We start from the raw sequence: 24,406 nt of genomic DNA on the forward strand, positions 1-24,406 counted from the left end.
TGGCGGCAGCCATGGAGGACGATGGCGAGAGGAATCCAGACAGTTTAGTGGGTAGTGGGGCAAGTTGGGAAGAGCTCGACACTCAACACTCAAGTTGGATTTTTGTCGTCCTCCGATCACTCACTATCAAGCACGCGCGCAGTGGCTGATGTAGCAATAATATATATGCGCGCCACCATCTCGCTGCTCATGCGCAGCGAAGTGCTAGCACGTGCATATACTGTTCCATAAACTGTATACTACTTGATTACAACTTTGTACTGACCACACCGTAAATAGTGAGTAGTTTACACCGTTGTTACTGTGTATAATCAGTAATTAGTTTAAAAGGTTCGAGCCTTAGTCGTCATGCAGGCAGCGTCGCGCTTCTTCGATGCCCGCCCACACTCTTCGAAGGAGCAGCAGTGAATCGCTTGGTGCATCTGTTGCCATAGCCTATCGGCAGCTACAGATGCACCTATTGATCCGTGATGCGCGCCCATGTAGACGCGCATCAGTGTGTGGCAACGACGCGTGGCGCGCATCAACGCGTGGCTGTGATGCACGCCACGCGTCCTTCCCCTTCGCCGTCCTTCCTCTCCTCCTCCTCCTCCTCCTCGTCCTCTTCCCCGCTCTGCCCAGGCAGACGATAGCGACCATACGGTCGACTGTCGCCCGCTATTGGACCCCGGCGTCACCAGGTGACCCCGATCTTCCGTCCCCCTCCCTTCCTCAACCTCGACCTCCATCCCGCCCTTCATTCACCCTCCCGGCCACTCCCACAACAAACACTGCACGAGGACGTCCATCCGGACGACCTCAGTATGGAGATGAGGATATGGGGGTCGCGGCGACGTGCCGCGGCCCTTGTTTTGGTGAGTCCTCTCCTCCGCCTTCCTGCATTCCCGACGCCCACCCACACATACTCCCTGTCGCTCCGTCGACAACTACAACAGGCCAACGACGTCCGCCCGGACACCCTCCTCCCGGCCCTTCACATCGCCCCCTTCCTCCGCGCTGCCCTCCTCCGCCCATGTCGCCCACCTGCACCACCCACCTCTGCGTCGCCCGCCTCTGCGTCGCCCTCCTTGCCCCTCCTCGCCCTCCTCCGCCCACACCCGCTGCCTCCTTTGTGCCGCCCTCCTCTTCTGCACTGCCCTCATCTCCCGCACCCTCCGCAGCACCCTCCTCCGCGCCGCGTTCCTCCGCCCGCGTCACCGTCCTCGCTGGCACCGCGCTCCTTAGTCCCGCGCTCCTCCGTGTCACCCTCCTCCACCCCCGCGCTGCTCTCCGCCCGTGTCGCCCGCTCTTCCCTCTCGCCCTGCTCCGCCCACGCCCGCCGCCTCCGTCGCACCGCCCGCTCATGTCGCCCGCCTCAGCCTCGGCTGACTTCACGTGGCCCTCCATGCGGCCCTCCTTCGTACTGCCCTCCGCCCGCGCTGCCTTGCGCCGCCCGCTCATACCGCCCTCCTCCTCGCCCGCGCCTGCCGTCTCCTTCGAACCGCCTACCTCCGCGTCGCCCTCCTCCGCCTTCACGTCCTCCACCTCCACGTTGCCCGCCTTTGCGTACGCATCGCCTGCGTTCACGCACGTCCACGTCGCCCGCATCGCCCTCTCCTCCCGGGCCCTCTACCTCCTCCTGGCGCTCCATGTCACCCACCTCCTCCGCCTTGTCCTCCTTGGCGTCACCCACCTCCGCCCGTGTCGCCCTGCGCGTCCTCCACCACGTCACAGCGCTCCGCATCGCCCCTTCCACCTCTACCTCCGCGTTGTCGCGGACCATGTAGTGGCTTGGTGACAAATATATTTTGTTTATTGATCATCTACAAAAGGTGGGGTGTGAAATAATGAAAGAGGTGAGCTCACTGTCGGGAACGGTGAGCTCAGGTGGCAGGGCACAAGGCGCCGGTGCCCGGACATCTCGGGGCAGTGTGGCGCATGGCCCGTGGGTGCGTGAGCACGCTCGGGGAAGGCAGTGCAACCGGGCCGGTGGGGCAACAGATGCATCTGCACCTGCTGATAGGCCATGGGAACAGATGCACCCGGTCATTCACTACTATAGTTCGAAGTCGAACATGGCCCCCGGAGCTGAGGCAGCGGCAGCCCAGAAGCGCGTTGTTGTGTGCAGGATTGCGCGCCATAGGCGACAGACGTGTGTAACACGAATGCTGCGGCTGTCTTTGTTTTTCCAGCAATGGGCGAAGACCTCTGAGAGGATCTCGGTGGGGAGGAGACGGTTTATGGGGGTGACGGCGTTGTAGACACTGAGGAGGCCAAGAGCAAGACGTCTGTACTCTTCGGCACGGGAAGCTGTCCAAGCCTGCACGGCGGTGTGCGAGAGGCCCGCGAGCTGCGCGCGATCGGAGGGGAGGACCACGTCGGAGAAATTGGGGAACGGGAGGGTGTAGGCTACAGCAGCTGCCATTATACTTTTCTGCAGAAGAAAGTCAAGACTTGGGTGAGCCGTCTTGATACTATGCAGGCCTACCAAGAGGGTGTGGATGGTCCTTGAGACAGCTTCGCCAACAGATGGATACTGGATCGGAGTAACGATGGACAGCGGATTTGGCGCCTATCATTATCATTGAGCATGTCACGTGCGAGGAGGCGCGTGGGTATCGTCGTGTTAGTTGTTAGGGGCGCTTTTACACCTTGACCACGAACTACCACTTCCCAGGTGAGTTTGGTTCGCCAATTTTTTGTGATTCCTGATATATAATTGTGTTGTTACTTCAGGCATTGCCATGGCCACAACACCCCTCGATACGCCTGATCTGCTGTCCGGATGCGCACAATCCCTCCCCGCATCCGATCTTGACGACCTCGCCAGTCTCTCTGACAGCGCGGTGCGGACATGGACCCTTTCTCGCGCGGAGCAATATTGACAGTTCGCGCTCGTTCTTCTCTCACTGCACAACGCTGTCACCCCTATTCACCGGACACTCCCCACCGAAACGCTCTCGGAGGTCTTCACGCATTGCTGGCAGGACCAGGACAGCATAGGCATCGCGCACGTATGTCGCCGATGGCGCGCGGTGTGCACAAGACTCCGCGTCTCTGGATGTCTGCTCTTGCAGCGTCTAGTAAGATGTTCGACTTCGACCGATGGGACCGGTGGACGACAACGAAACGCGACGCACGCAAGGGTTGGGCCAAGATGGTTCTCGCGCTCACCGCTCCACAGCCCATCCGCCTGACTGTCTGCGGCTTTATTCCTCCGATTTCCTTGGCCCTCCAAATCCACATAGACCGTATCGTGGAGCTGAGCCTCACTATCAGGGGCTTGGAGAACTTGAGGTCGTTACGGAAGATGTTCGATGAAGATGCGCCGAATCTCGGGACGCCGAGAGTTGATCCATCCTGCTCAAACACCATTACCTTCTCCGGCGGACGGACGCAGTCTGACTTCGTAGAACCAGTTACCGCGGAAATACCCCGTCTTCGAACCCTTCGAGCCCCTATGGATGTCATCCTACTCCTGGTCCTTCCTACTCTGCTTTCAGTTCATCTTCAGGAACCGCTCAGCTATCGCTCGTATCGACACTTCACCGGAGAAATCTAGGGCGAGCAACGCCAAGTTCTCGCCATCGATGCTGCTCACCAGGTTGAAGTCCCCGCGTTGGTCCACCAGGTGCTACCGCTCACGTCGCGGGATTTCGAAGTCATCCGCCGCACTCCCGGGTCGACGAATTCGCTTGTCGGCCCCCACGTCCCTCCTCCAGGTCGTCCTCGCGCGCTCGCTCGGCGGGGAGGTCCGGCGGCAGGTCCACGTTACTTTGCACAAGGGGCCGCGCTTGCACCTGCTTGGTGTCGGACCCGGACCCGAGTTGGCAGGAGGAGAGCGCGAGGCCGCGAAGTGATAGACAACATTCGAGGTGCAGTGAGAGACTGGCTTGCAGAGAGAAGTGGAAGAGCGTCGTCGTTCTGAGATGCGCGACGAGCAACAGCTCCTGCGTAGGGGCGACGGGCGGGGCGGCGAGATTAGGAGCCTGGAGGACGGCAGGTATGCGGTGGAGGTTCAACGAAAGCCAATCTTGTGTCGCAGATACGCCATTCAATCGAAAATCCTGGGCAGTTGGCAGAATATAAAACGCGACGAGGAGGGATACAAGGAGGAGTGAAAGGCCTGCGAGCTATAGTGCGCGGTCGATTCGGAGTCGAGGACCGACCCTCGTTTGGCGCCTATGACGAAGGCTTTCCGCTTGTCACGTGAGATGACAAATATTGCCAATTGCAGGTCAACTTCGAAAACGTTTAGCTCGAGAAAGTCATCATTGATCATCATAAGTCGTGACCCCGCCCAACAGTCAACTGGTCATGTCATTCTTACAGGCCGAGAGTTAGATCGGCGCGAGACACGAACCGTCTCCCGCACAGCCCGACACCGTATATACCCAGACTCTCCGACCAGGAGAACGGTGCTTCTGAGGGCCATTGATGATCGTGATTGACCACAATCCACCACGAGTACGTGATCGTCTCTGACAGCTGCCAGAGCATGAACCTGATAGCTTTCATTTCCACTGATCCCATCCGTCGCCTGTAGCTTCCGCCCGCACAATCGCAGGGCTCAGCAGAATGTTGGAGGACACAGAAGCAGCACCAAAATTCACTCCTCCGGCCCAAATCGTGCCTCTAGGACACACGACGCAGGCATTGCCTCCGGAAGCGGATCCCCAAGTCAACAAGAAGACCGAACTGGAACCGGATCGGTGTTTGTGCGAGGCGTCTGCGCAAGTGGGCCGTTGGAGATAAGTACACAAGCGGACGTGCGAGGCCTGGCGGGGCTTCTTCCCACCCTATCCTGCTTTCCTCCTAGCTATGCGTTCTGCTTCTGTTTTTGCGGTTCTCTCTTTCGTCTTGAAGGTGGCGCGCACGCAGAATACGACGGTGACCTGTGAAGCTAACTATAAGTGGGTGCGTCCAACTCTAGAGTCAGCAGCAGTGACTTGCAGCATGCACCTGACGCAGGCTCGTTGACTAGATGAGCAACTCTAAGGGGCAGAACCCGTGCCTTGTGGTCTCCTGGCTCCTCACGCCATGCAATTCTCCAGCTGGTGCGTACATCTCTGTGACCTTCTTTTGCGTGCAATTTCAGACGTGTGGCATGGAGTAGACTCTGTGGTCGGGCCTCTTGGCCCCGAAGAGCACTACGTCGGCCCGATCGCGACCAGCACGTCCGCCACACCGTGCAAGTGCAACACGGTGTACTACTCCATGATCCAAGCATGTGCGGCGTGCCAGGGCCTCTCTGCCTTCTCTCAACCGTGGGTTCCTGATTCGTCATCTCTCGAGCTTCAAGCCTTCATCCCCTCTCTGACTGATATTTTGTTATCCAAAGGTGGCCGACATGGTCTATGAACTGCACCGACCCGTACGCGAAAGCGGTCATTGGACAGTACGTGGGGCCTCCCTCCCACATACTCTCCGTCTCGCGCTCCTACTCGTCCTGACGCTGCCCGCCGCACCGCATAGATACTCGCTCAAAATCCCTCCGGGCACCTCCATTCCTTCCTGGGCGTATCTCGATATCACCGTACGCCTTTCTCAACCACGTCCAGCGGCGCCCTGTAACTCACAGCGCGCGACCCTCCGTTCAGACTAGCGGTATTTTCAACGCCACGGCCGCCCTCGCCCTCGCAGAGCAAGATAATCCCGATTCGTCAGCTTCCTCCGCCGTTATGACCTCTACCTCCACCACCTCCACCACCTCCACCTCCACCTCCACCTCCTCCTCCCTCTCCGCGTTCAACACGGCCTCCAGTTCCGCCAGCATGACCTCCACCGACTCCGGTCCCTCCGGAGCCCCCAATGGCGCTGGGGATGGCGGCACGAAAGACCAGCAGAAGACGAACGTCGGCGCAATCGTCGGCGGCGTTGTCGGCGGGCTTGCAGTGCTCGCGCTCGCCGCCGCCGCCGTGGCCGTATGGGTGGTGCGGCGCCGCCGGACGAACGCGAACCGCGTCCCAAGCGCGATGTTCTCCCCGGGGCCGGGTTCGGCGAATGTGCCGTCCATGACGGAGCTCCCGCCGTCTCCTGTAGCCGCAAAGCCATTCAGGCCCTACGTGAGCACTGGTGCTAAATTGCTCGTGGTCTAAACAGTGCTGAACCCACCAACAGAACCCGGACGATCCGACGACGTTCCCGGGCTACCGGAGCCACCCAGACTCGATCGGGAGCGGGATGGTGGTTGGCAGCCCGACGAGCTATCGCCCTAGTGTTGCGACTTCGGCGCGGGGGGTGTACATGCCTCAGCTTTGAAGCTCAGCCCTTTCAAGCCCCCGACGGCGTTTGAACGATAATCTGCACGGAACGGCAAGGTGCGATGGGAGGCGGAGGCGGTCCGTGCGCTCAACGCCCGCTGCCCGCTGCCCGCGGGGCGAGGAGAGAAAGGTCGTGAAAGAGGCGATGTCAAAGGCACCCTTCAACTCACGGCGTTCTACCTGTAACTGCTAATAGGGTGAGCAACGTGAAGTTCTCACCATCGAGGCTCCTCGTCGGGTCGATGTCCCTGCGTTGATCCACCAGGTATCGCCGCTCGTCTCGCGGGATTTCCTGAGCACGGTTATCCGCCGCGGCACTCGCGGGTCGACGAATTCGCTCTTCGGTCCCCACCCCTCATCCAGGTCGTTCTCGTGCGCGAACTCGGTGGCGAGTGACTCGGCCCGGTCCGTATCAAATTGCACAAGGGGCCACGCTTGCGCCCGCTTGGCGTCGAACCCGGAACCGTGTCAGCAGGAGGAAGGCGCGGGGACGCCGGGAGCGATATGACGGCCTGGGAGACCTTTGATGCGCATTACTGTTGTTAGAGAGGCAGGGGTGCAGAGAGAGGTGGACGAGCGACGGCGCGCATCTCAGCGCGACAGATCCTATATAGGACTCGTGACAGGTGGGGTGGCGAGATTAGTAATGGACCGCGACTGTGAGGGAGCGGAGTTGAGGGGAAGCGTTGCAAAGTCAACGTGCCCCAGATCTGCGTCTTGCTGAGCCCGTGTCATCTGGGAGGATGATGGGTGTGCGGAAGTAGAAACTTGCCTTTGGGCCTCAACATCAATCTTGCGTCGCAGGGAAACACCACAGATACGCCATTCAAGAGAGCATCCTGGGAGATATGAGGCGACGAGGAGGAACACAAACGGAGTGAGGTCTGAGAAGGAGAGGACCGCATCACGAAACGCGCGCGAGATAGAACGGTCCCACTGCCACTTTGGCGCCCATTTCTCGCCCGAAGGTTTCGCTTGTCACGTGGGATGACAAATATTGCCAATGTCAATGTGTCGTTTGAGAACGTGACCATCATCTTGAGTTGTCCGCCCTTGTCCACCCCGCGCAACAGTCATATCAGGCTCACAGTCAGATCTGCGAGGCGCGAACCGTCTCCCGCACAGCCCGACACCGTACCAGACTCTTCGAGGAGAGGCGCTTTTGACCATCGATGATCGTGACCACAGTCTACCGCGCAGTACGTGATCCTCTGACAGCTGCCAGAGCACGAACCTCATGGCTCTTCATTTCCAATGATCCCATCCGTCGCATGTGGCTTCCGCCTGCGCAATCTCGGGGCTCAGCAGAATGTTGGAGGACACAGAAGCACAACCGCACACTCCTCTGGTCCAAATCGTGCCTCTAGGACACACGATGCAGGTATCGCCTCGAGCCCAGAAGCGGAACTTCACGCCAACAAGACGACTGAAATGCGGTCGGAGGAATCTGAGTGGGGTTTGTGCGAGGCGTCTGCCCAAGCGAGCCGCTGGATATAAGTATGCAAACCGTGCGAGGCCTGGCGGGACTTCTTCTCCCTTCTTTCCCACCTTATCCTACTTTCCTTCTAGCTATGCGTTCTGCTTCTGTTTTTGTGGTTCTCTCTTTCGTCTTGAAGGTGGCGCGCACGCAGAATACGACGGTGACCTGCGAAGCTAACTATATGTGGGTGCGTTCAACTTCATCGGCGGTGACGTGACTTGCAGCATGCACCTGACGCAGGCTCGTTGACTAGATGAGCAACTCTAAGGGGCAGAACCCGTGCCTTGTGGTCTCCTGGCTCCTTACGCCATGCAATTCTCCAGCTGGTGCGTACATCTCTGAGGCCTTCTTTTGCGTGCAATATCAGACGTGAGGCGCGGAGCAGACTCTGTGGTTGGGCCTCTTGGCCCCGAAGAGCACTACGTCGGCCCGATCGCGACCAGCACGTCCGCCACACCGTGCAAATGCAACACGGTGTACTACTCCATGATCCAAGCATGCGCGGCGTGCCAGGGCCTCTCTACCTTCTCCCAACCGTGGGTTCCCGACCCGTTCCATATCAAGCTTCAACTCTGACTGAAAGTTCGCGATCCGCAGATGGCCGACATGGTCTATGAACTGCACAGACCCGTACGCGGAGGCGGTCATCGGACAGTAAGCAGAGCCTCCCTCCCACATGCTCTCCACCGCGCGCTCCTACTCGCCCTGACGCTGCCCGCCGTATATAGGTACTCGCTCAACATTCCTCCGGGCACCTCCATTCCTTCCTGGGCGTATCTCGATATCACCGTACGTCTTTCCCTCAACCACGTCCAGTGGCGCCCTGTAACTCACAGCGCGAGATCCTCTGTTCAGACTAGCGGCACGTTCAACGCCACGGCCGCCCTCGCCCTCGCAGAGCAAGATAAGCCCGACTCGTCAGCTTCCTCCGCCATTATGCTCCCCACTTCCTCCGCGTCCAACAGTGCCCCCAATTCCGCCAGCACGACCTCCCCCGACTCAGGCCCCTCCGGAGCCCCAAATGGCGCTGGGGACGGCGGCACGAATGGCCAGCAGAAGACGAACGTCGGCGCAATCGTCGGCGGCGTTGTTGGCGGGCTCGCAGTGCTCGCGCTCGCCGCCGCCGCCGTGGCTGCATGGGTGGTGCGGCGCCGCCGGACGAACGCCGACCGCGTCCCAAGCGCGATGTTCTCCCCGGGGCCAGGTTCGGCGAGTGTGCCGTTCATGGCGGAGCTCCCGCCGTCTCCCATGGCCGCAAAGCCGTTCAGGCCCTATGTGAGCGTGAATTGGTTTGTGGACTAGACAATGCTGAGCGCGTCAACAGAACCCGGACGACCCGACGACGTTCCCGGGCTACCAGAGCCACCCAGACTCGATCGGGAGCGGGGCGATGGTTGGCAGCCCGACGAGCTATCGCCCTAGTGTTGCGACTTCGGCGCGGGGGGCGTACATGCCTCAGTTTTGAGGTTGAGGTGTAAGCCTCCCAGCAACGTTTGAACGGGATCCTGCCTAAGACAGCAAGGGGCGATGGGAGACGGTGGAGGCGGTCCGTGCACTCAATACCCGCTGCCCGCGGGGCGAGAACGGAAAGGTTATGGAAGAGGCGATGTCAAAGGCACCGTTCGACTCACGGCGTTCTACCTGTCACTACTGATTAATTCCTAGGGGATGACCGAATCTAATTGGAGTATACATATTTATATGAGCATCCAAGTGTTTTCTAGCGTCTCTTGCATACCCATCGTCACCGCACGCGCTCTAGTCCCTGCGCTCGACCGAGCCATCCACAAGCCGATCCAGCCAGCCCAACTCAACCCCATCGACCATGCCCTCCTCAAAGTCCTTCATTTTCCGGACGTAGGACACCCGCGCATTAAGCACGTTCACGAATTCCGGATTTGCCCCATCCCTATCCACTTCTGCGGCCGTCAGCGTGCGCACGCCCCAGACCAGCCGGGAAAGGCGCGATCCGTTCTCGGCTCGTTGGGCGAGCATCGCGCCCAGCGCGCGGACCGCGGACCGCGCGTCCCACCCTGCTGCATCACGGGTCCGACCGTCGAGCAAACGAGCGTCCATGCGAGAAAAAGTGGCAACGAGCGTCTTGAGCAAGGGACACAGAAGGAAAGTACGATAGGCGTTTCGTGTGAAGTCATCCGGAGAGAGGTCGAGGATCGTCGAGCAGGTCGCATGGCCGCTGATTTCGAGATACTTAAGGTTGGGTAGGGCCTCGAGCACGCCTCGCTTGGTGGCGTAGCGCGTCAGGGAGCGCATAGTGAGTCGGGTGAGGCGCCTGAAGATGGAGGGGGCGAAGAGGCGTTCGTAATCGACGTATTTATTTGCGAGCCTGTCGGCGCAAAAGATGCGATGTCCGTCGATATCGTAGAGCCTGACGGAGGCTTCCAGATGATCGGTCTCCCATTCTTCGGCTATATGGATCTCGACTACAGGGAGATCACAGTGGTAGTAAAAGCTGGGTACGGGTCCATACCACTGGTCCGAGTCGTGCATTGAAGGCGGGTCAGAAATGAATACCTCGATAGACGTATGAGGATTGAACGTGAGGACATTGAGATAGGGGGCTGCGCTTCTGAACGGGCCGTGAAGACTTATATCCTCCAAGGACGGAAGCAGGGGCTCTGGTTCGAGTGCTGGAGGGGTGTACGCAAGAGGTGGCCAATCTAGATTCTGAACGAGGAATGTCCCCTTGTCGACAAAAGCGATTGTGAGATGGAGGAGGTCTGGACACTTCTTCAACGAATCCTTGAGTACTTGAGGATGAGAGACTCTGGTGTTGAATAGTGGTTGTGTAACGTGGACGGAGTGCAATGTTGGACAAACCAAAAATGGGAGGAGGTCCAGGGGCACGCGGTGTAAGGTTCGGAGACGTGGCAGAATAGAACCTGATTGTGCATCAACTGTGGACCACGTTGCAGATAGCTGTTCCTCAGGGACACGGAAATCTCGTCGATGGTCGGGAGTGTTAGGTGGTTCGACGCTCAATGTTTCCAGCCCGCTCACACCTTCTGTACACAGCAGAGCACGCAGAGCGGAGAGCTGATCGAGGCCTGCGATGGTGATGTGGAGCTCCGCAAGCCGTGCAGCGTGTGGTACCAGAGCAGATGCAATGGGAAGAGGAAATCCACGTGCCATGACACGAAGGGATGCGGGTTTCGTATGAGCGAAAACCCACGCCGCGCAAGCCACACGGCTTTCGCGCTTCGCAGTCGTCCACATGTCCCATTCTTCGAAGTCGAACATAGTTCCCGGAGCCGTGGCAGCGGCGACCCAGAAGTGAGGGGTCTTCAACGCGATTGCGCGCCATCGGCGGCAGATGTGCGTGACGCGGATGCTGCGGCTGTCTCCGTCGCTCCAGGAGTGAGCGACGATCTCGGAGATCATCTCGACAGCCTGGAGCATGCGGTTGATTCGAGCGGCGGCATTGTGAACGCTGAGTAGGTCGATAGCGAGGCGACGATGCTCTTCGGCGCGGACGAGAGCCCAGGATTGGATGACGTCGGGAGAGAGGGCTGCATGGAAGTCGGAGCCGTAGGAAAGGGCGCCGCCAGTGACGTCTTGCCCCGCCATCTCCACTCTCAGCTGGATACAAGGCAAGATTTAGCAATAAAATATGGCTCGCGTATACGTGAGACGGACCTACACAGTAGCAAGGCGTGACAGGGGCCACTTGGAGGCCGGGCGGATGCGGAGTCTAGGGTAGAGAGAATTTACGACGATGGAGGGAATGCTCGTGAGCGTAGGGCAACGGATGAAAGGGAAAATATGCGGTATATCAGCTGGATACACACGCTGGGAGTGAGAATGCGCGAGGCTGGTTGGTCGCCTGTGAAGATAAGGGGCTGAATTTGTTTTGCGTGCGATGGTCAGCGCACGGAGAGAGATGACAAATTTCACGTGGAAAACACGTGCCTCTACGATCCACGGAGAAACACAAGAATTCTGAACGCCCCTACTTAGTACGGATACGTCACGACTACGCGGCTCTCGAGATCAGCTGGCTACACGCAGTCTCCCCAAACTCGACCGGTCCATCATGAAACGAGCTCCTGCACGCGGCGCCAGGAATATGGCATCCTCCACGCCACCCGCATCCCACTCCTTGTTCCCCAACGCACGTTGTACCGAAAACGCCAACCGACTCAATGTCCTGCTTGATAGTGGTTCTGGGTCAAGGTGCGACTGATGCTAAATAAGCGCCAAATCTTGGCGTGACGCGCTTGTCTGCTCCGGCCCGGCCCACTGTAGCCACTCCGACTGGAATAGCAACAACTTGACTAGTAGCACATGATGATATATATTGGACAATATAGCAGGGTAAGACGGCCTAGAAAGTGTCATAATGTTGTCATAATGAGCCTCGTCCCCTTCCACTGTCACATGTCAAGTACGATCCTTGTAGGCTCGGCTACCAACGTTCAAACTTCACCGTCGTCACTCTGATAGTCCCTACGCTCAACCGTACCATCCACCAACCCACGCAGGCGGCTCACCTCTGCCTCACTGACCACGCCCTCGCCGACATCCGCATCCCCCGGCCGATCCCAGCTGCGCACGTCTCTGTCGATGACGCCCAAGAGCGCCGCGTCGAGCCCCCACCACTGCCCCGTCTCCCTCCGCGTCCGCACGCCCCACACGAGCCGGGAGAGCCGGGACCCGCCCTCGGCGCGCCTCGCGAGCGCGTCGGCCAGCGCGCGCGCGGCCGTCCGCGCGTCCCACACCCGCATCGCGACGCGCCTCGAGAGCGCGGGACGCAGGCCCTCCGGCGTGCGGTCGAAGCTGACGAACAGCGTCTGTAGGTGGGGACAGAGGAGGGGTGGCGGGGAGCCGGGGGCAGATTGGCCGTGCGGCTGCTCGCTGAGGGCGGCGAGGATGCCGCCGGCGCTGGGGCCGGCGACGTCGATGAAGGTCAGCTGCGGGAGGCAGAGGAAGAGGGCGCTCTGCGGGGCTTTGACGGTGCGCATGGTGAGCCGGGTGATGTCGCGGACGGTGTTTGTGCTGATGAAAAGGCCGCTGTACGTCGGGTAGTTGTGGTACATGTCCTCTTTGAAGGTAATCCGAAGCAGGCAGTTGCGGTTCGCGTCGTAAAGCGCTGCGGAGCTCTCAAAGCGCCTCTGCTTCCACTGCTCGTCGAGGCGGACGCTAGCGACTGGCGTGGAAAAATTGCCGAGAATGTCTCGATTAAAGCGCAAGCCGAAGTTGTTGAAGTCTCTAGTAGGAAGGCATAGTTCGATGGACGCATGAGAAGTAGTGGTGAGTGCATTGAGGTAGGCGGCCGTCCTTTGGAGTGACCCGTGGATGACGAGTTTTTGGAGGGAGGGGAGGACAGGTTCGGCGGGGAACGGTACTGACGGATTTACCGGACTCAAATATTCTTTGCTCACCGGCATAGAAATCGTGAGGCGTAAGAGGCCCGGGCAAATCGATAACACGTCCCTGAGTTGGTTGAGGTCGAGGTCTTCGTAGATGAACATTGCTTCCGTGACGTAAACATACCTGAGGGTCGGACGGACGAGGGAAGGAAGGAGGTCCATGGGGACGCGGCGTAGGGTTCGAAGGCGAGGCAAGGCCGAGAGGGACTGTCCGTGGCGGGGAAACCACCACGATGCGAGTTGATCACTTGAGATCTGAAAGCGATGTAAAGGATTGGTGGAAACGGGGGGCTCCACGCTTATCGAGGTAACATTCGGCAAGTAAGAGCAAAGCAGATCGCGCAAGGCGGAAATCTGGTCGAGACCTGTGAGGGTGACGTGCAAGGCCGCGAGCCGCGAAGCACACGGCAGCAGGACCGAGGGAATAGGGGACTGGAAACCTCGCACCGCGACGATAACGGGCTCGGGTTTCGTACGCGCGAGAACTGTCGTGAGACAGGCCAAGCGTGTTTCGCGCGTTTCTGAGGGCCAGTCGTCCCATCCTTCGAAGTCGAGCATCGGGCCTGGAGCTGAAGCAGCGGCCGCCCAGAAGCGCGGCGTCTTATGTGCGATCGCGCGCCACAGGCGACAAACATGCGTGACGCGGATACTACGGCTGTTGTCTTCCTGCCAGCAATGGGCGAAGATCTCAGAGAGCATCTCGGTGGGGAGGGCGCGGTTTATAGGGGTGACGGCATTGTAGATGCTGAAGAGGCCAAGAGCGAGACGTCGGTACTCTGCGGCGCGGGAAGCTGTCCAGGCTTGCACCGCGGTGGGCGAGAGGCCTGCAAGCCGCGCGCGATCGGAGGGGAGGACCACGTCGGAGAAATTGGGGAAGGGGAGAGGGTCCGCGGCGGAGGCTGCCATGTTTGGCCGCTGGTCGATGAGAGTGCTGATCAAGCGATATATCTGTGGATCCAGCAAGAGGGTACTATAGCTGTTAGAAATGTGTGAGGTTTTGTGACTGGGGGACCCAAAGTACGTACAGATTGAGGATGGAACGGAACAAATGGCAGAGAGACATTGAAGGCGTTGGGCGCCTGGAGATGGAGGTCCTCTTGTCACGTGGTCTGAACAGACCCGCTAGCGCAGTGCGCACGACGTCAACGCACCAGTTGGTCGACGACGACGACGACGCCCTCCTCCTCCTCCTCCTCACTCCAACCCTGTCTCGCGCCCACCATGCCTCCCATGGCTTTTATCGGAGAAGTGGCGAAAGTCGGAGTGATGAACAAGACCGCGACGGTGGTCGTGTCGCGGCTCGTCGCGCACAAGAGAACAGGGAAGGTACGTTCTATGACTCTCACATGACCGGGAGCTCGCCTTGATGCCTTGTTTGCAGATGCTCAACCGTTCGACGAAGATCCTCGCACATGACGAGAAAAACGGTGCGTTTTGGTGCCTGTCCACCGTCCTTCTGGATGTGAACGCGCAACTGACGTTGTCCATAGAGCTGCACATACGAGACACCGTGCTCATCCGCAACTGCCCGCCCATCTCCGCGCGCAAGCGGTTCACCCTCGAGCGCATCATCAAGAGCCCCGTCGCGGACCGTGAGGCCCTCCACGCGAGGCAGGCGGCCGAGGCGGCTGCGACAGCAGCAGGAGTAACTCAAGCTGGCAATCAGGCGACCTCTCCGTCATAACACCATTAACCCATCGCCCACTCTTCGACTCGACCTGCATCCTCACCTCACACTCTACCTAATGCCCGCAACGCGGTAATCGACTAGACGGCGTCGGGGAGAAGTGGCTAGTGTGTACGCGTGGGATGAAAGAAATGGGTGCTCAGGACGTATGTTGTCTCTTTCGTCGGGCTCAATGCATTTGTCCGGGAGGTATTCCACCTATCCACAAGCTGGCTTCCACACCCTCCCCCATCGGCCTCCAACAGGTAGCAACACCCTTCTGTACGTTGGAACCTGGCTATGGCTACAAAATGATACATACATTCTCTCCTCATTACGAGCGACACCCCAGGACTATCGAGCATCCAGCGTTGAGCGTTTCGACCACTATTGCGTGGGCGCAGTCCCCGCTGGCTGCTGCAGTGCAGCCTGTATCTCCACGAGCTGCGCGCGCCCATCAGCATGAACATGACCTATCACAGGGGAAATCATCTAACGAACCTCCATCTTCTTCTTTTCCGACTTGTCGTTGTAGTCCTTGAGCTGCCCCTCGAGGCGTTTGCTACACCCGCCCGGTTCCTTCAGACCTTGCTCCCATTCCGACGAACGAACGCGAAGGACTCACATCTCTCCCCTGATAAAGTCCAGCCGCGTGTCCACGTTCTGCTTCGCTTCTATCTGGTCCTGCGGCACGAGCACGGGCCCCACGAGCTTGTAAACCGTGTTCTCTGGCTTCAGCGTCGCGAACTCCTGCACTCGCAGCGCCCATCAGCTGACGAGAAAGACGTGGAGGAGACGAAGTGCGGGACCTTCTTCACGAGCTCGTTCTCGGACAGCTGCGCGTCGAGCTTCTGGCGGGCATCGACCGCGATCGAGAGGTCGGACTGCAGCTTCTGGTACTCGACCGACGCCGTCTGAAGGCGCTCCTGGAGCGCGGCGGCTGCGGCGGCGTCCATGAATATGGATCCTGTGTGTATGCGCGTCAGTTCTGCATCCACCTGCAGCAGCACTGAGCACTTGCTCACCGTGTGGTCTCTGAGTCTGGGAGGGGCCTGCACCTGGCACGCGCGCTCGGAGTCGCAGAGAAATTCCCAGAAAGGCAGCGGGGCAAACACGTGCACACAGCTGCGCCGTGCCGGGCGACGTCAACGCCTGCCCAGTGCGAGCGCTGTCCGCCACTGCCAAAGCCCAGGGTGCGCAGGTGCTGCGCCCACAAGACTCTCTTTCCTTTCCTCTCCTCCACGTCTATCTCTATCTCCATCTCCACTCCCCTCGCTCGCAGGCCGACTCGCCCACCCTAGAAGCACTGAGAAACGACAATGGACTCCCCAACGGCGCTCTTCGACTCGTACGAGTCCGACTTCAAGCAGATCGTGAACAGCATCCGCGAGAAGCTTGAGGGCGGCGGACAGGATGTGCAGGGCGAGCAGCGCAAGGCGGCGCTCCGGCGCGTCGAGATGGAGCTCGACGAGGCGGACGAGATGGTGCGTGTCTAGCTCTCCTTTCTCACATTGTTGGGTTCGTAGGCGCAGCCAGATCAGTCGACGGACGCACCGCGCTGCTAGCGGGGTGTATGATCTCTGTCTATACTGTGTTGCAGAGCAGCTTTGTCCTCTCAACCCGCCACAGCTAACCCAGACTTCCGTCTTGCCTCATCGCTGACTCCTCTCTCTTCTCCTCTCAGGTATCTCAAATGGAGATAGAAATACAAGGGATCCCCCAGTCCCTCCGCCCGTCCTACCAGACCCGCATCAAGGCCTCCAAGGCCGACCTCCAGCGGTACAAGAAGCTCTCCAAAGAGGCCCACACGCAGCTCTCCCGCTCCGAGCTTCTCACTCGCCCTGGGATGGCGTCCCCGAGCAGCGACGAGCCGTACGGCGGCTCGGCGAGCGACCGCACGCGGCTCCTCCAGGGCACCACGCTGCTCGAGGACGGCTCGCGGCGGCTGCAGGAGAGCCAGCGGATTGCGCTCGAGACGGAGGAGCAGGGCGCCGGCATCCTCCGCAGCCTGCGCGGGCAGCGCGAGCAGATCCAGAACTCGAGGGACACGGTGAGTCCCGCTTCCGCTCCGGTTTGTATTCGAAAGGACGGGTGAGCTGAGGCCGCGTTTGGCGTTTGCGCTTTGCAGCTGAACCGGGCGGACACGTCCATCGACCGTGCGTCGGTGACGCTGAAGAAGATGATCCGGAGGTATGTGTGTCTTTTGCTGGCACTGCTGCTCCTGCTGCCTTCATGGGCGTCGACAGATGGATCTGATTTTCGGGCGAATGCAGGATGTACCAGCAACGCGTCGTCACCGCGGCCATCATCGCGGTCCTTGTCATCCTCATCCTCGTCATTCTTTACTTCAAGCTCGTGCGGTAGATGCCTCGGTGGACTCGATCGTAGTGTTGAGATTGGGCGTGACTTTCGCCTTTTTATACGGTGAAGTTGAGCTGGTTGGTGTCGGTTTTGGACTTTTACAGTTGTAAGTTATGCGTATGTCTTTCCATGCTCTCCGTGACTTTCTTTCAGTAGCGCCTCGGCTTCGTGCATAATACCTTGGAACCACTCTTCATTTGTTGTTCTTGCTTATACCATACCGACTGACGAGCCCTCGCTGGCTTGAAAGCCCGATCTGAGTGCCTACTACCTGGTGCGGTATGTGCAGCGTGTCTGCGCGGCCAACATTGAGCATTCTCCAGAGCAAGTGACCGACATCCTTGTGATGGAGCAGTTTCGCCCATGCGTATTGCCCCTGTCAGCTGCCGCTACATACGACCTGCCGGGACGGCAGTGGCGGCAAAATCCTGGCCGCACCCGCCGGGGGACGGTCCGTACCCCGGGCGCGCGTGGGTCGCGTCGTGCGCCCGTCCCCAAGCGACTCCACTTCCCGCCAGGATGTGCCCGCCCTTGCCTTCCTCCCACTCCCACCGCTGCCACCTCACCCACCCCGTCGACCCGGGCCCTCTCTAGCCCCATCTCGCTGAGCCAGCAGCCAAAAAAGCGCCATGTCTCGTTTCCTCCACGCGTTCAAGTGAGCGTCAATGAGCTTCGTTCGCGTTTGACTCCCTGATAGTGCGCCATGCTGATTGCGTGTTTTTCGTCCTTTCCACAGCTCTGCGGCGGCACGCAAGCCCATGATCACGCAGTGCGCGACATCTGCCGTGCTTTTCGGCACGGGCGACATCCTCGCGCAGCAGGCGTTTGAGAAGAAGGGCATGAACCACGATGTGCGTGTCCTCGTTTTCCCCCCCTCTTGTATGCGCGTTGACAAGGCGTATGTGCTATCGTGCGCTGCAGTGGATGCGCACCGCCCGGCTCTCGTTCTACGGAGGTACGTGTTCCCCGTGCCGTGCCGATCGATACGCCCACTACCCCGCACTCCATACCCCGCACCCCGCATCGCCACTCAGTCGCTGATGAGCTTTCGTTCGCCCATGCAGGAGCCATCTTCGGCCCGCTCCTCACGAAGTGGCTGGGGCTCCTCAACCGCCTCCAGTTCTCGACGCCGAACAAGGCGGTGATGTACAAGGTCCGTCCGTCCGTCGCCTTTTTCGCGTTCCCCGTCGCTCACACGTTTGCCCTGCCCGTAGGTGTATCTCGACCAGTTCATGTTCACGCCTGGTGAGCGCCTTCTTTCGTTCGTGCTGTGGACCCCGTCATCTAACGTGTTATAGGTGTCATTGCGCTGTTCTTCGGTGCGAACACCCTGCTCGAGGGCAAGAGCGTCGCGGACGCGCAGGAGCGGATAGCTGATGCCTACGTCCCCACGATCATCCGCAACTGGTACGTGTTCTTCTTGGCGAAGCAGCGCCGCCCTCGCCATCCGTCGTCTCGCGTGCTTCTTGGGGTCGCTCATCCCTGTTCGACTGTGCAGGGGCGTCTTCATCCCGACGCAGATCGTGAACTTCAAGTACGTTCCTCCGCACCTGCGATTCGTCACCATCGGTGTCGTCGCCCTCTTCTGGAGTACGTCCGTTCTCCCGTCCTTCAGATACCCGGTCGCTGACGACGTCCTCGCACGCACAGACGCGTACCTGAGCTCGGTGAACGCCGCCAAGGAGCGGGAAGAGACGGCCGCACACGAGCACGAGCACGAGGTCGCGATAGCCAAGGCTGTTTGAGACGTCCCCTCGCTCTTGCGTCGGGGAACAGTGCTTGCTATTTGCTATGATGACTTTGGATCGGTTAATAGACTTGTAGACTGTATCATACCGGCCGCTTGCTATCATAGACTCTCCGCGAGCATAGTCTTCCTGCTACGTCGGCATCACTGTCGTCGAGCTTTTCCGTGGCAGGTTGTGAAGCCTCATGTGGCGAAAGAAGGCGGCACTTAGAAAATGTGGAGCATGCACCAATGAACTTGGGAGATGACGTATTCGCATAGCTCTTGGAAGAGGCCTACAGCTGAGAAAGGCTGCGGTAACTGCGCGAAATCTAAACCGAGAGCCGGCGGTGGTCAGGACTTCAGTACTTCAGTGTTCGAATACATTGCGCATCCAGAGCAGCACAACGTGAACGAGGCGCCCAGCGACGATCGCAAGCCGACGGTCGCCGAAAAGCCAACGCGGCCACGTGCGCGGCGAGATGACGTCGCATATATCCTTGCGCTCACTCAGCCTGTTTCCCGCTTGCCTCCTCACCACCATGTCCGTCCTCACCGCCCTCGCCCGCACCGCTGCCCGCACCGCTCGCCCCGCCACGCGCGCCCCCGCTGCGGCCCTCTCTCTCGCCGCGCGCAGTGTGCACACCCTCCCCCAGCTCGACTACTCCTATGACGTGGGTCCCTCGCTCTCGCTCTCATCCCGCACGCCCCCGCTCACCCGTCCCGCGCCGCGCAGGCCCTCGAGCCGCACATCGCGGCGAAGATCATGGAGCTCCACCACTCGAAGCACCACCAGGCGTACGTCAGCGGGCTGAACGCGGCCGAGGAGTCGTACGCGACGGCGCCATCGCCGAAGGAGCAGATCCGGCTCCAGGCCGCGCTCAAGTTCAACGGCGGCGGGCACATCAACCACTCGCTCTTCTGGAAGAACCTCGCGCCCGCGGGCATGGGCGGGGGCCAGCTCGCGGACGGCCCGCTCAAGGCGGCGCTCGAGGCGGACTTTGGGAGCGTCGAGGGTGAGTGTATCGTGGGTTTTCTTTCGCGTGTCTTGTCCCCCCTTGCAGGCACGTTGTCGGAGGTCTATGCGTGGGCTATCCTTGAGCTCGGAATGTGGAGCGAGTGCTTGGAAGCATGGCATTCGTGTCGCCCTGTGTCTATGTCTCTGCAGCGTTGACGATATACTGACGTTCACGGTTCCAGCGTTCAAGAAGAAGATGAACACCGTCACCGCCGGCATCCAGGGCTCCGGCTGGGGCTGGCTCGGCTACAACCCCGAGACGAAGAAGCTCGAGATCGTCACCACCGCGAACCAGGACCCGCTCCTCACCCACGTCCCTATCATCGGCATTGACATCTGGGAGCATGCGTTCTACCTCCAGTACCATAACGTCAAGGCGGATGTGAGTTTCTATGCGCATATAGCGACGTGGCCACCCCCAGCTGACGGTGTTTTCAGTACCTCACCGCCATCTGGAACGTTGTCAACTTCAAGGAGGCCGAGCGTCGCTTCGTTGAGGCGTCAAAGTAGACACACGTCTGCTGCCGACAAGGAGCATGGATGATTGAGTCTGTACGCTGCATGTCTTGATCATATATTTGCCTGTCGTTATGCCATTTTTCTTGCTTCTCCCAATTTGATCACAAACATTGAAGCAGGCGGATATTGTTACAATGGCCCTGAGGACAATACGTGACTGAAGTGGGTGCGCCAATACCCATAGACGCAAGAATCCCCGAAAACCTCAAAGCCGAGGCGTGTACGGTCAACGCGACAAAGTCACAACGGGATGACCTTGTAGTCCGGGGACGCCGTCGTGTCGTCTGGGACCTGTTGGCGCTCTCAGCACTGTCTATGTTTATCAACTATGATCTCTTACCGAATCCCCAGATATATCGCTTAATCAGCACTCTCGTTGCCCTGCGGCACAATATGGCAGCCGCCGCGGACCCTCTCTTCCCCAACTTCTCCGACACGGTTCTCACCTCTGACTACGCCCAACTCATAGGTCTCCCACCCCAGTGCAAGCCTGGACAGCCTTTGGCACAGAAGAGTACTGCCGCCTTGCCCTTGACCTCTTCAACGTCGACAATGGCGTCGGCTCCGTAAACCGTGTCCTCCCCTCTCGTGCGATCTGCTCTCTCATGCTTTCTGCAGCGTGGAAGACATCTTCGGGGCCAATGTTGCTCGCTATTCAACACTCACCGGCTTCCGATCCGAGGAGAATCCATATGGGTCCGACCTGGTCCGACAGTGGCGTCGTACCGAACCGCGATCCAGAAGACCCCTCCGGAGGCTCTTATCGACGCTCCCGTGCGATGCCCGCAGAGAAGTTTGAGGCAGGCCCACGGGCCCGCCATGTCTCAAGGTTGCACGAACCGTCATCTCTCCTATTTCCAATGTCACTGCACGTCGTAGAGATGCAAGTTTGTCGCGACGGGCTCATAGCTCCCTAGATCGAACGAAGACACAAGTACGGGCTTTGCTCATCTACGAAGGCTCTGAGGTGGGCGTGTCGTTCGGGGGCTCGCTGATACCACTAGTCGTGGCTCAGGCCTGGGGATCGTATTTGGACGGGCTGTTCTGAACACTGGCGACAACGCGCGGCGCCGCCGAGAGCTCTGCAATGCTGCACATCGCCGCTCCCGCTCGTCGCTCGCTCGCACCCAAGATTTGCGGAGGGAAGACGAACATGGGGCATAGGATTGCGGACAGATCGTAACAGGGGCGAAACACACGGATAACAAGAGAGGTCCTCGTACGGGCATAAGTGACAGTGGGTTCGGTGACGTGGCTCCGCGTCTAGTGTCGGTGCTCCGCCTACATCTCCATAGCTTCGTTCATCTGTTCGAAATGTAAGAACGTCAGCTGTGGTAGCGAGTTGCCAGAAATTGTGCGCACAAGCCCAGGTGAGTGGTGGAGCCCATGCTGCTGTCTGCAGCTGCTGCGCTCCCTGGATCGTTCGGTATGGCTGAGAGAGCCGCATCTCCGAAGCTGTTCAACAAAACTGGTCAGCAGCGTTCACACGAGGTGAACCAGCGCGCGATACGTACTGATGCATTATGGAGCGGATGATGGCGAAGATGGGCCCCTCGGAGCTGAGAGCCGTACGACGCAAACACTCGTGGTCCGTCGTCGCATACGGAGGAATCGAGACCGTTTCCAGCAGGGCGGAAAGGTTCGTTTCGCTGTCCAAGACGAATTTGGATCCGAACACTTCTAGACCCACCCTGGGTGGATCCTCCGTGTCGAGGAGCCTGACAAACACATTCGTGAGGGACGCGCTGACTCCTGAGCCGCGGCGTGACCAGCCTTCTGACGTCCGGAGACTGATGGCGAGAAAAGTACAGGAGGTCTGCGGTGATCTCGCAGTACCCTTTGCAGGCGAGTCTGAGCTGATACGATGAGTAGGACGACCACGAGACGCTGTCAAGTAATTTTTTGATGGAGGAGAAAGCATGCGTTAGGAACGGTAGGATCTTCGAAATGGCCTCGGAGTCGGAGACCAAGGGCGTCGAGTATTCGAGAAGCTCCCGAAGCACGTTGATGTGGTAGTATATGAACTGTATTTCCCACGCTACAACTTGTTCGGGTGCGTCGGGACGACCGAGAGAAGGGTTGTGGGTGTGGCTGTCAAGTCTGTGCGCAGCCGCGTACGCGGCTTGAGACGAGGTGAATGATCGCCCATGACGAGCTAGTGCCATAATCAAACGCACCAATCTGCAGCGTGGTCACCTCGCCGATGGTGCGGGCTCAGCAATCTTCGCGCCATAAATGTTCCCATTGGATGTCGGAAGCGTCCACCGCGGGGCCGTCCAAGACTCGTCCGGTGGTGTAAATGACACGCGCTCTGAGCTCGTCGCTGCTGTTCGCAGAAGTGTTTCCTGTCTCGACGAAGCAATACAGGTGATCCCAGTCCTCCTTCAAGAGGTCTCCGTTTCTAAAAGTGCGATAGAAGTGTGCCTGGACAGCCTCGAGGATAGTTTGTCGCAGGAGGGTGGTCGTGGGCGCAATACTCCTTGTACTCCCGAAAAGCCGGGCTGCACACATCATGTAAGCCCTCGCGATGTTGTCGTTGCTGGACAGACAGACGCTCGCTTTGTCGTTGCGGACAAAGTTGATGGTTGACCAGAGTACGGTTTGGGCGTCGAGATCCGTGTCGTGCTTGGATACGACCGACATTTCGTCTCCCTTCCACGCGGGGAGGCCCAAGAAGGGGTAAGGGGTCATACCAACGCCGTGGGGGGACTTTCCTACGAAGTATACATAGGCGCTCCAGATAATTTGGCCGGGAAAGAGTGCTGAGATACGACGGCTGCCCGTCATGCGATTGAACAGCCGATACAAGGCGAGGTCAGCCCAGCGGCTCAGTAAGTTCCACCCATGTATGATGCAGCACCGCAGATTGAAAACAATCTGAGCTTGTGGCGAGAAGTAGCAGCGTGTAGAGTCGATGATGGGAAGGACGGTTGTGCCGATGATGAAGAGCAGCAAGATGCCCACGAATAAGGAGGTGACTGTGAAGACGACCTTGTGTGCATGATAGAGGAGAATAAGTAGGCCAGCGAAGAACAGCACAAGGGCGATGATAAGGAGCAGGGGCAAGAGAGCGATGATGATGGGGACATGCGATGCCTCGAGGTTTTTGAGCCGGTACATACGTAGTCTTGCGACGTCGGTGGAATGAGTCCCTCGTACCCCGATTCTGTGTTCCTTCAGCCACTGCTTGGCCATGATTCCGATGGTGGCCGAGGATAAGCTGAACGTAAGGCTAGTGAACCAGAGCGCATTCAACCATACGGTCCAGCTCGGCGGGTGCGTGGGGGACTGCAGAGCGGCGTCGATCGCCGGCGAGGAGCTGGCGAGGGACGAGTCGAGGATGACGCTTCTTAGGTGCGAGATCGCCTGTAGAACCGTAGCATTTAATGTACTGTTGGTCTGCGGCTGAATGAAGGCGAAAGAGATGGTATTGAAAGCGGTGAGCGCGGCCGAGAACAGACCGTCCTGTGTTAATCTGTATGAGAAAATATCGACATCCAGCTCGAGAAATGCTCACAAATGTCAAAAGAGCATCGATCTCTTTGTTCCATCCCCGCACAAGCTCATCACTCCCCTGTTCTACCATCTTTCTACTCGAATCCCATGCATCTTGAATTTCTGCACTTGAATACGTCTTGAGCTTTGGGAGTACGTTCTGACCAGAACGGTTATGCGGTACTCAATACAGCAAAGAGAATGAGAGCTCACGCGCAAATTGTCTAGCGTTGTACCTGCATCGGCCGTCTCTGTTTGCGCATGCGCGGACAGAAGCTTCTGCGTAGAAACAAACATGAATCCAGTCATGTTCAGACGTGTACGGACAATGGAACGAGGCTTACCTGTGCCGCGTTCTCAATTTCCTTCTCGTTCACTACTTGGTCGGGCGCACGTTCACTTGCGCTCCCGGGAGACGCGTTCTAAGGTGCCGTAAGTATGCTGCAACATAGTGAGGAAACGCTCAAACCTTTTGAAGCTGCGCCAGTATCGCCTTCAACAAATCGCAAGTC

At 59.0% G+C, this 24,406-nt stretch overlaps 10 protein-coding genes across 10 annotated transcripts; 6 read left to right on the forward strand and 4 right to left on the reverse strand.

The window, feature by feature from the left end:
• Positions 1-798: 798 nt before the first annotated feature.
• Positions 799-2,404, reverse strand: BXZ73DRAFT_76217 (uncharacterized protein; the record flags this gene model as incomplete). Its single annotated transcript, XM_048022372.1, has 4 exons — positions 799-876; positions 1,024-1,539; positions 1,571-1,769; positions 2,037-2,404. 4 exons carry the CDS (start codon positions 2,402-2,404, stop codon positions 799-801), a joined length of 1,161 nt encoding a protein of 386 aa, XP_047879674.1.
• A 2,559-nt stretch (positions 2,405-4,963) lies between these two features.
• Positions 4,964-6,240, forward strand: BXZ73DRAFT_99756 (uncharacterized protein; the record flags this gene model as incomplete). The annotated part of the gene is made up of 6 exons (XM_048028107.1): positions 4,964-5,036; positions 5,096-5,246; positions 5,321-5,377; positions 5,455-5,515; positions 5,580-6,044; positions 6,100-6,240. The coding sequence occupies 6 exons, from the start codon at positions 4,964-4,966 to the stop codon at positions 6,238-6,240; spliced, it is 948 nt and encodes a 315-aa protein (XP_047879675.1).
• A 1,735-nt stretch (positions 6,241-7,975) lies between these two features.
• BXZ73DRAFT_76219 (uncharacterized protein) lies at positions 7,976-9,187 on the forward strand (the record flags this gene model as incomplete). Its single annotated transcript, XM_048022373.1, has 6 exons — positions 7,976-8,048; positions 8,090-8,258; positions 8,320-8,376; positions 8,451-8,511; positions 8,539-8,997; positions 9,047-9,187. The coding sequence occupies 6 exons, from the start codon at positions 7,976-7,978 to the stop codon at positions 9,185-9,187; spliced, it is 960 nt and encodes a 319-aa protein (XP_047879676.1).
• Positions 9,188-13,439: 4,252 nt separating this feature from the next.
• On the reverse strand, positions 13,440-14,048 carry BXZ73DRAFT_32291 (uncharacterized protein; the record flags this gene model as incomplete). The annotated part of the gene is made up of 1 exon (XM_048017818.1): positions 13,440-14,048. A coding segment is annotated over one exon (609 nt), but the record flags the coding sequence as incomplete, so codon positions are not given.
• A 282-nt stretch (positions 14,049-14,330) lies between these two features.
• BXZ73DRAFT_44130 (uncharacterized protein) lies at positions 14,331-14,793 on the forward strand (the record flags this gene model as incomplete). Its single annotated transcript, XM_048019278.1, has 3 exons — positions 14,331-14,435; positions 14,491-14,536; positions 14,600-14,793. 3 exons carry the CDS (start codon positions 14,331-14,333, stop codon positions 14,791-14,793), a joined length of 345 nt encoding a protein of 114 aa, XP_047879678.1.
• Positions 14,794-15,267: 474 nt separating this feature from the next.
• On the reverse strand, positions 15,268-15,731 carry BXZ73DRAFT_99760 (Prefoldin beta-like protein; the record flags this gene model as incomplete). The annotated part of the gene is made up of 3 exons (XM_048028108.1): positions 15,268-15,337; positions 15,401-15,525; positions 15,585-15,731. 3 exons carry the CDS (start codon positions 15,729-15,731, stop codon positions 15,268-15,270), a joined length of 342 nt encoding a protein of 113 aa, XP_047879679.1.
• Positions 15,732-16,094: 363 nt separating this feature from the next.
• Positions 16,095-17,139, forward strand: BXZ73DRAFT_44280 (vesicle transport v-snare protein vti1; the record flags this gene model as incomplete). Its single annotated transcript, XM_048019307.1, has 4 exons — positions 16,095-16,259; positions 16,460-16,825; positions 16,904-16,965; positions 17,049-17,139. The coding sequence occupies 4 exons, from the start codon at positions 16,095-16,097 to the stop codon at positions 17,137-17,139; spliced, it is 684 nt and encodes a 227-aa protein (XP_047879680.1).
• A 626-nt stretch (positions 17,140-17,765) lies between these two features.
• On the forward strand, positions 17,766-18,881 carry BXZ73DRAFT_44278 (uncharacterized protein; the record flags this gene model as incomplete). Its single annotated transcript, XM_048019306.1, has 8 exons — positions 17,766-17,791; positions 17,873-17,987; positions 18,058-18,091; positions 18,201-18,289; positions 18,351-18,381; positions 18,435-18,543; positions 18,635-18,726; positions 18,787-18,881. The coding sequence occupies 8 exons, from the start codon at positions 17,766-17,768 to the stop codon at positions 18,879-18,881; spliced, it is 591 nt and encodes a 196-aa protein (XP_047879681.1).
• A 523-nt stretch (positions 18,882-19,404) lies between these two features.
• On the forward strand, positions 19,405-20,390 carry BXZ73DRAFT_44305 (superoxide dismutase mitochondrial; the record flags this gene model as incomplete). Its single annotated transcript, XM_048019312.1, has 4 exons — positions 19,405-19,536; positions 19,599-19,878; positions 20,063-20,262; positions 20,319-20,390. The coding sequence occupies 4 exons, from the start codon at positions 19,405-19,407 to the stop codon at positions 20,388-20,390; spliced, it is 684 nt and encodes a 227-aa protein (XP_047879682.1).
• A 2,895-nt stretch (positions 20,391-23,285) lies between these two features.
• Positions 23,286-23,985, reverse strand: BXZ73DRAFT_44323 (uncharacterized protein; the record flags this gene model as incomplete). Its single annotated transcript, XM_048019315.1, has 2 exons — positions 23,286-23,864; positions 23,917-23,985. Coding segments are annotated over 2 exons (648 nt in total), but the record flags the coding sequence as incomplete, so codon positions are not given.
• Between the last annotated feature and the right edge of the window lie 421 nt (positions 23,986-24,406).

Source organism: Epithele typhae (assembly GCF_022376455.1).
Source record: "Epithele typhae strain CBS 203.58 chromosome Unknown BXZ73scaffold_13, whole genome shotgun sequence".
Classification (NCBI taxonomy): domain Eukaryota; kingdom Fungi; phylum Basidiomycota; class Agaricomycetes; order Polyporales; family Epitheliaceae; genus Epithele; species Epithele typhae.